General features: G+C 37.1%; 1 protein-coding gene and 1 long non-coding RNA gene across 4 annotated transcripts; one reads left to right on the top strand and one right to left on the bottom strand.

Annotated features, from left to right (window-relative positions):
- The first annotated feature begins 321 nt into the window (after positions 1–321).
- On the top strand, positions 322–1,920 carry LOC124438271. 3 transcript variants are annotated; one of them, XM_046988317.1, is made up of 4 exons: positions 322–422; positions 556–689; positions 780–1,054; positions 1,882–1,920. In XM_046988317.1, the coding sequence occupies exons 1-4, from the start codon at positions 387–389 to the stop codon at positions 1,902–1,904; spliced, it is 468 nt and encodes a 155-aa protein (XP_046844273.1). In that variant the 5' UTR covers positions 322–386; the 3' UTR covers positions 1,905–1,920. The 3 variants fall into 3 exon arrangements, with proteins under 3 accessions (XP_046844273.1, XP_046844275.1, XP_046844272.1); XM_046988319.1 differs by lacking the exon at positions 1,882–1,920 and adding an exon at positions 1,580–1,621; XM_046988316.1 differs by lacking the exon at positions 1,882–1,920 and adding an exon at positions 1,263–1,544.
- Positions 1,921–9,417: 7,497 nt separating this feature from the next.
- LOC124438275 lies at positions 9,418–13,293 on the bottom strand. Its single transcript, XR_006946027.1, has 2 exons — positions 13,081–13,293; positions 9,418–9,594 (listed from the first exon to the last, which is right to left on the bottom strand). It is a non-coding gene; the product is annotated as an uncharacterized LOC124438275 (long non-coding RNA).
- Between the last annotated feature and the right edge of the window lie 480 nt (positions 13,294–13,773).

The following is a 13,773-nucleotide window of genomic DNA, read 5'->3' as shown; positions in this document are numbered from 1 at the left end:
CATATGTTTCTAGGGTTAATATGAGCACCCTGTTGATTTAAAATAAATATATTGTTCTGCTACACTTCAATTCCTTTGCAGCTTATTTCCCATAATTTGTCTATCATGCATCAATCAATGTTGACAAGTTTGGTTTAAATATAGGATGGGGACAATTGAAAAAATATGATTAGATGTTAATTCTTTCATCAGAAATGTTGGAGCATATGGAAAGAAGACTGTTCTGTAATGGAAAACCTATTAATTCAACTGTCGCCATCATGAATGGAGACTTTCGTTTTGCTGGCGAGGTCATGGTGATGTCATTACTTCAAGGACCAGCTTCATCTTTTATAAGTCCAGATGTTTACAAGTACATCACCAAACAGGCACTCACAACAGAAGGAATGCCCGACTCCAAGTACAAAAAAGCTGTTAAAAAGGTATGCCGCAACAAGATGGAGATTACCATATGCTTGATTATTACTCCTTGCTGTGGCATGATTTTGAAATAAGTCTATTTTATTATATTCTCTGATGTCAGTAATGATTACTTTACACTTCTCCTTTTCAAAGATAAAGCAAGCTTGTGACGATGAAATGTTGAGGGAGATACTTGTCAGCGATGATATGATTGAAATGCTATCAGAGGCTGGATACACTGGTGTACCACATAAAGAGACAGTGCATACTGTTTCCAAAATTGCTCAGTAAGTACATTTTGAAAGTTAATGGAGATTAAAAAAACTATTCTTGTGCTGCTGGTTTATAAAGTCTAAGATTTATTTCTATTTTTAAAGGTCAATTTGCGTAATGGGCCACTTTTCATCAGTTCTTCCTCAAATTATGCAATTGCTTGAAGGCCTCAGCAGTTGTGGTCTTATAAATTATATGATAGAAAATCCAGAGTTGTGGAAGCCATTGTTCGATCCTTATAACGATTCGTTTAAACTTTCTGCTGATACTTTCCTCAATGAAATTATTCCAACATTCAGCAGTTCGCAGATTCACAAGGAAAAGGAGGTTGACGTGTACAAGATATTTTGCGACTATGTGCAAACCCTAGATACTGAAGGTTAGTTTGAATATATATGTTGTAAATTGGGTGCCAAATTGTATTATTGTATTTACGATGGAATTTTTTGAAAGTATCAAATAACGCGTAAAATTTATTGAAGTGATGTTTTCTAATCTGAAGTTGTGGTATAAAAACAAAAAATGGATACCTTGATTAGTTTGTTTATTCATTTTTCAGTCTTAAATGTTTAAAATGTTTTTAACAGGAGACGTATCCATATCAGCGTTTCTGAAGTGGTTATCGAGATGTAAGACTATTCCAGTTCTGGGTTTTCCAAAAAAATTTTCCGTAACGTTTGTACATGATTGCAAAGAAAATTGTAAATGTCGCCCCACAACATCAACATGCGATCTTCTGCTGAGAATTCCAGTTCATATAAGTAACATTAGTGAGATGGAGCAGATGACACAAATATAATACGAACTAAAAATGAATTTAAGTTTTATAGCGTTAATAACTCTCATCTGTCCATCGTAACTTTGCTATAATTCTATAGATCAATTATGTTTTTATATATAACAGATTATTGATGATCCGACTTCACCTGAAGGTGTTCAGCAAGAACGACGTATGAAGTTACTGTCGTAAATTAATAATATAGCCCTTGATAAAGGGGTGGATGGTCAAAATTATAAATGTCATGGTTGTTCCAGACCAATTGGAATAAGTATGATCAATGAATTCTTGACTTGTTATTTCGTAATAACTCAAATATATTTATTTTCAAATTTCTTAGCTTAATAAATGGGATTATGTACTTTGTTATAATAGTTTCTTTGTAGAAACTATTATAACAAAGTACATAATCCCTTTTTTCCGTGAAGCCCATGGATGCGTTCGTTCATGATGAAAGAGTCATATTGTATAAGGAGGCTCTCGTTCATCACGAGAGAGTTATGAGAAAGTTACGTTGTAAAAGGTAATAAGTAAAAAACGTATAAACATGCTTAGTGTTTGTTTAAGTTATAGTTCAAAAAGGCAGAAGTTGTTTGAACCTTTGAAGTATCCTTGGACGTTCTAGTTTTTTTTATGAGAAGAATTCTTGTAAAGAAAAAGATAAATTTTGAAAACCAAAGAATCCCGTTTTCGGTCCATGCCTCCAGATACCCCGAGATAGTTGAGCACTAGAGCGTCGCATGTTAACTAAGGGAACCACATAATCCTTGTTTGTTTTCCATGAAACATATGGATGGTTTGCTCGTGATACATGAGAAACAGTAAATGGGAGAGTTAAATCAGAAAGATATAAACCGATAAAATTGGTATAAAACTTGTTTAAGGTTGTCTTTAATTATAAGTGTCAGAAAAAGACAGGGTCGTAAGAAGTTAATTGAAACATTGCTTGGTTTGTTTTATGAGAAGAAAACAAAAAGATAAAATTCGAAAGCAAAAAACCCCGTTTTCGGTCCATGCTTCCCGATACCTTCTTAAGCGCAAGGCACTAGAACGCCGCATGTTAACGTTTCGGTAGGAGATTTCGGCCCCTCCACGCTATCCTACTTGGGAGATGCCAATAGCAAGCTTCCGCCCATCAGACCCTGAGATCACCTGCGATAGGCTTTGCTCAGGGTACGCAGGAGAGTGCGGTCGCCACCACCGAAGTGAGGGCCCTAAGCCACTGCATACTATATCGCACCCAGCTTCCACTGCTACTTGACATCTACTATATGAAGTTTTAGCTTTATATATATATACCAAAATTTAAAGGCCTACGAAAGTTGTGGGATGATTGTTATCGTTACTGCGCATGCCCAGATAGTTTCTTCGATAATTTGCGACTAAGTGAGTTAATTGACACAAATGTAGTGCAAGTACATATAGTTGGTCGTTGTCATGACTATGAACAATTACTCGAGTGGACTGCGCATGCTCGAGCGCATGCGCAGACGATTTCTCTATTAAATTGTTACTAAGCATGCTATTTACTTCAAAATTGGTGCTAGTAGATGCAGTTGGTCGTTGCCATGACCACGAACTTGGGTAGCTGGTCAAGTTGATTGCGCATGCTCAATAAGTTTGCGCATGCGCAGATGATTTGTCTTAAAACGTGTGACTGAGCGAGCTAATTACTCCAAAATCGGTACTAGTACATCCAGTTGGTCGTTACCATTGGGACGGGGTCGTTACCATTGGTCGTTACCGTTGGGACGGGGCGGGTGGCTGAATGGTTAATTGCGTGAGTTGCAAGCCAGACGGCGCGGGTTCAATCCTGGCTCGTGGCACATCTGGCAATGTGTCTGTAAACCTAGCCCGGGTTGACCAAAGCCATGTGAGGGAAATTTGGTAGAGGAAACTATGTCCTCGACTGTATCTGCATCTGCAATGTTGCAGCCTTGTCACAAATGTGTCACGCTGATATCAGCGTTGTAGTTGCGTGAAAGGTACGAGTGATTGTAGTCTGGTCAGCTGCCTTCACTATAATTTAAGTAACCAGGATGTTCCACTTTGTGGAACCCTCATATGTCGAAATCGACGGAGTCCATTATTAATTAATTAATTAATTAATTAATTACCATAAGCTTGGAAAGTTTGTGGAGTTGACAACGCATGCTCAGATTCTCAATTAATTTGTGACAGAGCGAGCTCTGAAATTGGTGCTTGTACATGCGCTGAGCAAGTTTTTCATTATATATTTTGGCATGCTTTTGTCTACTTGCTTGTTTTACAAATGTTGGATTGCTTAAATGTACGTAGTTGTTTAGACTAGTTGGATCCATAGTTATCCTGTAATGTATACTCTTGTGAAACACCAATGAGCATACGTAGTGTGTCTTCTTTAACCTCTATTCTTGTTCTCCACTTCATCATCTATCCATACCTGTTCTTTTTTAGTTCTCAGCTCAACGCAACCCTTGTCTGAAGTTCCTAAAGCCTTGACCTACCCAAGAAAGATCTCTGGTGGTAACATGTTAGGTATGGCTAGTGGTTGGTCATCGTCATTGAGCCTTGTGACACTAGTTCAGTAGACGTTAATTGTCCTGAAGACGTTGAGGAGGTTGCTAATAAAGCGTCGCCTAAACCAGAAGTTACTTTTCATGGTTACTTTTCGTTATTGCGCATGCCCAGATAGTTTCTTCGATAATTTGCGACTAAGTGAGTTAATTGACACAAATGTAGTGCAAGTACATATAGATGGTCGTTGTCATGACTATGAACAATTACTCGAGTGGACTGCGCATGCTCGAGCACATGCGCAGACGATTTCTCTATTGAATTGTTACTAAGCCTGCTATTTACTTCAAAATTGGTGCTAGTAGATGCAGTTGGTCGTTGCCATGACCACGAACTTAAGTAGCTGGTCAAGTTAATTGCGCATGCTCAATAAGACTGCGCATGCGCAGATGATTTGTCTTAAAACGAGTGACTGAGCGAGCTAATTACTTCAAAATCGGTACTAGTACATCCAGTTGGTCGTTACCATGAGCTTGGAGAGTTTGTGGAGTTGACAACGCATGCTCAGATTCTCAATTAATTTGTGACAGAGCGAGCTCTGAAATTGGTGCTTGTACATGCGCTGAGCAAGTTTTTCATTATATATTTTTGGCATGCTTTTTGTCTACTTAAGCTTACAAATGCATGTGAAACTCATCAACACTTTGTTACGGCACTCGTAATATCCGTGACAACGTTAAAAATGTTTTTTTTTTTCTACAACTTTATACATGCATATTGCATGTCATATCCAAGCTTTCCTTTGATTTGACATGAAATGGTTTTTATTCACTCTTACATCTTCTGCCTTTATAATTAGTCGATCTGTATTTCTAAACTAATATTTACAAATGCCTCAAGAGAATCTTTTTATTTTATTGGCTCTCTTCTACAAATACAATACCATGTCCGACTATTTGATTGCACGAATTTTGTAATTTGATCACTTTTTTTGACACATGTGTTTACCATGGGAAAGTTGGATGTAGTTTAAGACAACCTTAAACAAGTTTTATACCAATTTTATCGGTTTATATCTTTCTTATTTAACTCTCCCATTTACTGTTTCTCATGTATCACGAGCAAACCATCCATATGTTTCATGGAAAACAAACAAGGATTATGTGGTTCCCTTAGTTAACATGCGACGCTCTAGTGCTCAACTATCTCGGGTATCTGGAGGCATGGACCGAAAACGGATTCTTTGGTTTTCAAAATTTATCTTTTTCTTTACAAGAATTCTTCTCATAAAAAACTAGAACGTCCAAGGATACTTCAAAGGTTCAAACAACTTCTGCCTTTTGAACTATAACTTAAACAAACACTAAGCATGTTTATACGTTTTTACTTATTACCTTTACAACGTAACTTTCTCATAACTCTCGTGATGAACGAGAGCCTCCTTACAATATGACTCTTTCATCATGAACGAACGCATCCATGGGCTTCACGGAAAAAAGGGATTATGTACTTTGTTATAATAGTTTCTACAAAGATAACATTTATTAAGCTAAGAAATTTGAAAATAAATATATTTGAGTTATTAGGAAATAACAAGTCAAGAATTCATTGATCATACTCATTCCAATTGGTCTGGAACAACCATGACATTTATAATTTTGTCCATCCAACCCTTTATCAAGGGCTATATTGTTAATTAACGACAGTAACTTCATACGTCGTTCTTGCTGAACACCTTCAGGTGAAGTAGGATCATCAATAATCTGTTATATATAAAACATAATTTATCCATAGAATTATAGCAAAGTTACGATGGACAGATGAGAGTTATTAACGCTATAAAACTTAAATTCAATATATCGTATAAAGTACCTCAAATCCCGACGATTTCTCGTATCGAAAGGATTCTAAAGTAAAGGTGATAATTAAGATGAGAAATTTCGAAGAATTGAAACTAGAGAATTTTTCAACAAAAAAATGTTGAAAATACCTGTACTACCACAAGATTCTTCAATGTCTATGCTCTAAAATAATAGTCATAAAAACGACAATTTCAAAAAGCATAAAAAAACTAAGTATTTGTAACATTGGTGAAAGATACAGGATGAACATGAAACCTTCTCAGAAGACGATGGAACGAGACCATAACCATTTGATGTGAACTTCTTCCTAACAACGTTTGCGTAATCCGTTAGCATACCATGAAAACTAACTTCTGGTTTAGGCGACGCTTTACTAGCAACCTCCTCAACGTCTTCAGGACAATTAACGTCTACTGAACTAGTGTCACAAGGCTCAATGACGATGACCAACCACTAGCCATACCTAACATGTTACCACCAGAGATCTTTCTTGGGTAGATCAAGGCTTTAGGAACTTCAGACAAGGGTTTCGTTGAGCTGAGAACTAAAAAAGAACAAATATGGATAGATGATGAAGTGGAGAACAAGAATAGAGGTTAAAGAAGACACACTACATATGCTCATTGGTGTTTCACAAGAGTATACATTACAGGATAACTATGGATCCAACTAGTCTAAACAACTACGTACATTTAAGAAATCCAACTTTCCCATGGTAAACACATGTGTCAAAAAAAGTGATCAAATTACAAAATTCGTGCAATCAAATAGTCGGACATGGTATTGTATTTGTAGAAGAGAGCCAATAAAATAAAAAGATTCTCTTGAGGCATTTGTAAATATTAGTTTAGAAATACAGATCGACTAATTATAAAGGCAGAAGATGTAAGAGTGAATAAAAACCATTTCCCGTCAAATCAAAGGAAAGCTTGGATATGACATGCAATATGCAGGTATAAAGTTGTAGAGAAAATAAAAACATTTTAACGTTGTCACGGATATTACGAGTGCCGTAACAAAGTGTTGACGAGTTTCACATGCATTTGTAAAACAAGCTTAAGTAGACAAAAGCATGCCAAAATATATGATGGAAAACTTGCTCAGCGCATCTACAAGCACCAATTTCAGAGCTCGCTCTGTCACAAATTAATTGAGAATCTGAGCATGCGTTGTCAACTCCACAAACTCTCCAAGCTCATGGTAACGACCAACTGGATGTACTAGTACCGATTTTGGTGTAATTAGCTCGCTCAGTCACACGTTTTAAGACAAATCATCTGCGCATGCGCAGTCGTTTTGAGCATGCGCAATCAACTTGACCAGCTACCCAAGTTCGTGGTCATGGCAACGACCAACTGCATCTACTAGTACCAATTTTGAAGTAAATAGCATGCTTAGTAACAATTTAATAGAGAAATCGTCTGCGCAAGCGCTCGAGCAAGCGCAGTCCACTCGAGTAATTGTTCATAGTCATGACAACGACCACCTATATGTACTTGCACCACATTTGTGTCAATTAACTCACTTAGTCGCAAATTATCGAAGAAACTATCTGGGCATGCGCAGTAACGATAACAATCATCCCACAGCTTTCGTAGGCCTTTAAATTTTGGTATATATATATAAAGCTAAAACTCCATATAGTAGATGTCAAGTAGCAGTGGAAGCTGGGTGCGATATAGTATGCAGTGGCTTAGGGGCCCTCACTTCGGTGGTGGCGGCCGCACTCTCCCTGCGTATCCTGAGCAAAGCCTATCGCAGGTGATCTCAGGGTCTGATGGGCGGAAGCTTGCTATTGGCATCTCCCAAGTAGGACAGCGTGGAGGGGCCGAAATCTCCTACCGAAACGTTAACATGCGGCGTTCTAGTGCCTTGCGCTTAAGAAGGTATCGGGAAGCATGGACCGAAAACGGGGTTTTTTGCTTTCGAATTTTATCTTTTTGTTTTTTTCTCATAAAACAAAGCAAGCAATGTTTCAATTAACTTCTTACGACCCTGTCTTTTTCTGACACTTATAATTAAAGACAACCTTAAACAAGTTTTATACCAATTTTATCGGTTTATATCTTTCTGATTTAACTCTCCCATTTACTGTTTCTCATGTATCACGAGCAAACCATCCATATGTTTCATGGAAAACAAACAAGGATTATGTGGTTCCCTTAGTTAACATGCGACGCTCTAGTGCTCAACTATCTCGGGGTATCTGGAGGCATGGACCGAAAACGGATTCTTTGGTTTTCAAAATTTATCTTTTCTTTACAAGAATTCTTCTCATAAAAAACTAGAACGTCCAAGGATACTTCAAAGGTTCAAACAACTTCTGCCTTTTGAACTATAACTTAAACAAACACTAAGCATGTTTATACGTTTTTACTTATTACCTTTTACAACGTAACTTTCTATCTCTCTCGTGATGAACGAGAGCATCCTTATACAATATGACTCTTTCATCATGAACGAACGCATCCATGGGCTTCACGGGAAAAAGGGATTATGTACTTTGTTATAATAGTTTCTACAAAGATAACATTTATTAAGCTAAGAAATTTGAAAATAAATATATTTGAGTTATTAGGAAATAACAAGTCAAGAATTCATTGATCATACTCATTCCAATTGGTCTGGAACAACCATGACATTTATAATTTTGACCATCCACCCTTTATCAAGGGCTATATTATTAATTAACGACAGTAACTTCATACGTCGTTCTTGCTGAACACCTTCAGGTGAAGTAGGATCATCAATAATCTGTTATATATAAAACATAATTTATCCATAGAATTATAGCAAAGTTACGATGGACAGATGAGAGTTATTAACGCTATAAAACTTAAATTCAATATATCGTATAAAGTACCTCAAATCCCGACGATTTCTCGTATCGAAAGGATTCTAAAGTAAAGGTGATAATTAAGATGAGAAATTTCGAAGAATTGAAACTAGAGAATTTTTCAACAAAATAAATAAATAAAGGCGCTGTCACTTGGAAGTATAACAAAATTATGAAACTTGGTACGTTTATGACAATTTAAGCCCCTGCAAAATGCTTAAATCAATTCATGGGCCATAAAATATATTAAAATGTTTCATCCTTGTTTTCTTTTGAAACCGAAATTCTGAATGTTAGACAACGATTTTCTAATGTCAGAGGTTTCGAAAGTTACGACTTTCTAATGTGATGCCTTCCTTAAGTTACGCCTTCCCAACATTACGATTTCGATTCAAACGTTACAACTTTCTCGCGTTGAAGATTTCTCACGAAACAGATTACAAGTTTTACGGCTTCTCAATGCAAGATACAACGCTCTAAAGTTACAACTTTGTACGTAATATCACGGCTTCCTAATCTTACAGATTCGTTATGTTACTGCTTTCTGACATCAATGCTCAAACTTATAACAAAGTCTTAAGTTTAAGTGGTGAAATTTCACAATGCATGCACACGTGACGCATAGGTTTGAAGAAAACTTTCTCCCTTATGACACACACAGATGTTGCTAGAGTCACAACAATTTACAAAACAGAGTCTCGTTTTAAATAAACAATATAATGGCTAAATGCTTCCCTTGCTCAGACCCTCAGCTTCTCAAGCTCAGTCCCCCTTCAGCAAAGTAACAAGGTTTCTTTTATGAAAAATTGGTTGTTTCCAACCAAGCATAAATCATACCATGCAAACTGCATGTTCATCAAATGGATTCCAGGGGACATGATCAGGATAATGAGCTAATGTCTTTGCCCGATAAGACCTTTCAAGGGGTGGAACGTGATGTGAATCACCTACAAATAAAACCAAAGAAATACTTGAATTTATGAAATGTAAGGATATAAACACTCTTGACATTTTGCAATATTGCAACATGAAGAAACACAAAATGGAAAATCTTTTAGCTGTTTGAGCAAAATTGTTGACACTGCATATGGCTTGCTCAGTTGAGTTGCCCTTTACTTCAAATAAAATTGTTAAGTTATTGCTTTCTAGTACTATTAAAAAACATAAAACATCAGTCAAAAAGAATTGGGAAGAAAAAGTTCACTCTTCCGGGCCCAACAGGTCATATTTTTTCCCATTTCTAGCTATGAAAGCAACCAATGTTAATGTCATTGTTTGACTTGCAGGAGAATGTTGAGGAAAGAAGGAAAGTTCATTTAGCATAAAAATGATTTAACAAATAAATAATTGTTTTAGATGTAATAATAATATGTACTTTACATTAAATTATGTGTGTTAAGTCGGAGTCGGCAAAGGTTATGTTGAACTGTGCAAGACAATCAGGAAGAAAACAAGACAAAATCTGAGAGAAGCAAACACCAAGAGAATCAGAGAAGCAGTTGAAAGTGGCAAAGGGTTGAAAAAGAGCACAACAGGAGATGGAAAGAAGGCTCTGATTCAAGCACTGAAGGAGAAGGATGGAAAGGTAATAACAGACAGAAAAAGAATCCTCGAGAGATGTGCAGAATTCTATCAGGCACTGTACGAAGATCACTCCCAAAACATTCAGTTGAGACCAGCAGAAGAGACTCCAGTAATCATGAAATGTGAAGTGGAGAAGGCAATCCATCAGATGAAAACGGAAAATCACCCGGTGAAGATCTTGTGGTGATAGAGATGATAAAGGCCGGAGGTGACATCCTAATGGAAAAACTTCAGCATCTTTACAACAAAGCCATTGAGACGGAAAAGTGCCAAAAGAGTGGAAGAACGCCATCATTATTCTACTCTTCAAGAAGGGAGACAAGAAAGATCTTGCAAACTACCGCCCCATCAGTTTGCTATCCCACATCTACAAGTTGTTCATGAAAATCATCAAGAACAGAATCAGTGGCACTCTGGATGAACATCAACCCCCAGAGCAAGCAGCATACAGGAAAGGATTCTCCACTGCAGACCACCTGCATGCTACAGGACAAATACTCGAGAAAACCAACGAGTACCAACAACCACTGTTCATGGCATTTGTAGATTACGAAAAGGCATTCGATTCCATCAAGCATGCCCCAGTATTCCAATCACTTGCGAAACACGGAGTACCAGGAAAGATCATAAACAGCATAAAGGAAACATACAGAGAAGGCACAGCACAAATAAGAACAGAAAAGCTGAGCGAAAAGATCAAGATAAAGAAAGGTGTCCGCCAAGGAGATACACTGTCACCTATCATGTTCACTGCTGCCATTGAAGAGATCTTCAAAAGAATACCATTGGAAAAAGAGTAATGAACAACTTAAGATTCGCAGATGACATCATCTTGTTTGCAAACAAAGAGGAAGATCTCCAAGAACTTTTGACGAAACTGAATGAAGAAGGAAAGAAAGATGGTATGAAAATGAATAAGAAAAAAAACAAGATCATGTGCAATGACATCGCAAGGAGGAAGCAAAGAAGAGTGATCAGAGTTGACGGAGAGAAGTTGGAGGAGGTGGAGGAGTACAAATACCTTGGAAAAATGTTAACACCAAGAAATGAAATCAGTGTTGAGGTCAATCAAAGAATCAATGTCGGATGGAGAAGATTCGGGCAATACAGTCACTTTCTAAAGGAGAAGAACATCCCAAACAGTTTGAAGAGGAAAATAATGGACACTGTCATTTTACCATCTATGACATACGGAGCAGAAACATGGGCGCTTACAAAACACCAATCAAGGAAGCTGGCAGTCACACAAAGGAGCATGGAGAGGAGCATACTAAATATCAGGCTAAAAGACAAGATCAGGAATGAAGTAATCAGAGAGAGAGAACCAGGGTGAAAGATGTCATCCAAACAGCAAAAGAAATGAAAGGCAGATGGGCAGGCCATGTGGCAAGAATGGAAAACAACAGATGGGCCAAATTGACAACAGAATGGTACCCAAGAAACTGCACCAGAGGAAGAGGAAAGCCAAAGAGAAGATGGAGAGACGAGATCGAAGAGGAAACTAGAAAGACCTGGATGAGGAGAGCTAAAGACCGAATCGAGTGGAAGAAGTTGTGGAGGCCATCTGCCAGCAGTGGCGTGAACGGCTGATGATGATGATGATGAAGGTAATTGAATTAAATTATGTAGGCAAAACTTGTATCATCAAATAAATGAATAAGTGTCCCAACAGTCAGAATATTTTAACAGTCAATTTCCAATGAGAATACTTAATGCATCCAATTGTCAAAACAAAAAAATCTCAAATAACCACACCTGTCAACACAAAAAATTGGCAAAAATCATATATGCTTTAAACAAAGCAACTACATCAAGTATGAAGGAGAAATTAAATGTTATAATATTTTACATATAAGATGTTAAAAAAAATGAGTACAACAACTTCAATGACTACAATAACTTCAACAGCTTGGATCTCAAAACAGCCACTGTAATAACCTGAAAGTAGTCAATTACTGTATTCAACTGTATTCAATAACTTGGTCCAAACAACTCAGCCCCTATTCAACCCCTAATTTAATTGTAAGCCTAACTTTGACCATAGCTCCCAACCCTAACCTTAGCCTTTACCTAAACCATTATATGGAACATCGTGCTGTCAAACTGTGAAGAGTGCTTGGCAACCAATGCATCTTGAAATTGAATTGGCTGTTGTCCGAACACAATCTGATATAAATAGCTTGCACATAATAATCTTGGAATACATAAAATGTAAACTTAACATCTTCAACCTTCACATATTACAAATGGTAATAATGAAACAACAGTAATATGAGATCGACACAACATGCAAAAAATCACCATCAAATTTCACAATCCATGCAACCAACAACAAACACCATTTGTTAATTAACAACCCTTCGTAAACAAAAATTGTATAAAAGACTTTCATTCGCGCATTTGTGAATGTCAGCACGAAGTCGCAGCGAGCAAACGTCGCATCAAAGAGCGCGATCTTTATCATGAATTCATAATCTTAGCCTAAGCAAGTAAAAGATACGATAAACATCGCGTGTCAAAACGCAATAAATTGTTGCTTTGAAGGGTAAGTTTAAATTGAAATAAAACCTCTCGAATGATTAGTCAGTCATTAAACAAAACTGTAATGAACTTTGATTACAAGAATTTGTATACGGAAATACGTAAACTCGTCAATCTATGTGCACAGCTGTTCAAGTCGCACATTTCAACATGTTGACAATTTTGGTCGGCAGCGATACGTTTTCTATACAATAACTACAAAGTAGCATTCTCATTTCAAATGTTAAATAAGATTATCACACACACACACGTGTTAAAATGACTCTAACTTCGACCGTTTTAGAGAAAACCGTCGTAAAGTATCATACCTAATAGCTGGTCGGGTTCCAAGCCGGACACATTGTCAAGTCCGCAAACAACGAAATAGTCAATGAGCCGTTCTCCCGCAGACGTTGGAGCGGTCATGGCGCTCTTCTTTATGTAACCCTTACTTTAAATAGAGAATACGCCATTTTTTAAGCTACATATCACTGTATGCAAAGTCTCGCATGCATCAAACATGCAAAGAAAAATCGTTCTCGTTCAAATGTCATGAAGTCATAGACATGGTTTGATTGATCTCTTGCCACTCCAGCTTCGCGGAGGAAGGACTGTACACTGACCGACCATTGAACTGGACTATTATTTCACCGCTGGCGTTGTTAGATCATGTCAAACCAAACCCATTGAGTTCTAGAAGACCTGGAGGGAATGTACGGTGGCCCATAAGGGCCATCACTTAAAAAAAGTCACAACACAAGTAAATGTAATCACAACACAAGTAAAATAATCACAACGCAAGTAAATAAAGTCACAACGCAAGTAAATAAAATCACAACACAAGTAAAATAATCACAACGCAAGTAAATAAAGTCACAACACAATTAAATATAGTCACAACACAAGTAAATATAATCACAACGCAAGTAAAATAATCACAACGCAAGTAAATATAATCACAACACAAGTAAATATAATCACAACGCAAGTAAAATATGAAATACTGGAAATTCTTTTTGTGA

This window comes from Xenia sp. Carnegie-2017, unplaced genomic scaffold (genome assembly GCF_021976095.1).
Source record: "Xenia sp. Carnegie-2017 unplaced genomic scaffold, XeniaSp_v1 HiC_scaffold_19, whole genome shotgun sequence".
NCBI lineage: Eukaryota > Metazoa > Cnidaria > Anthozoa > Malacalcyonacea > Xeniidae > Xenia > Xenia sp. Carnegie-2017.
This window is presented reverse-complemented; position numbering and strand designations above follow the sequence as displayed.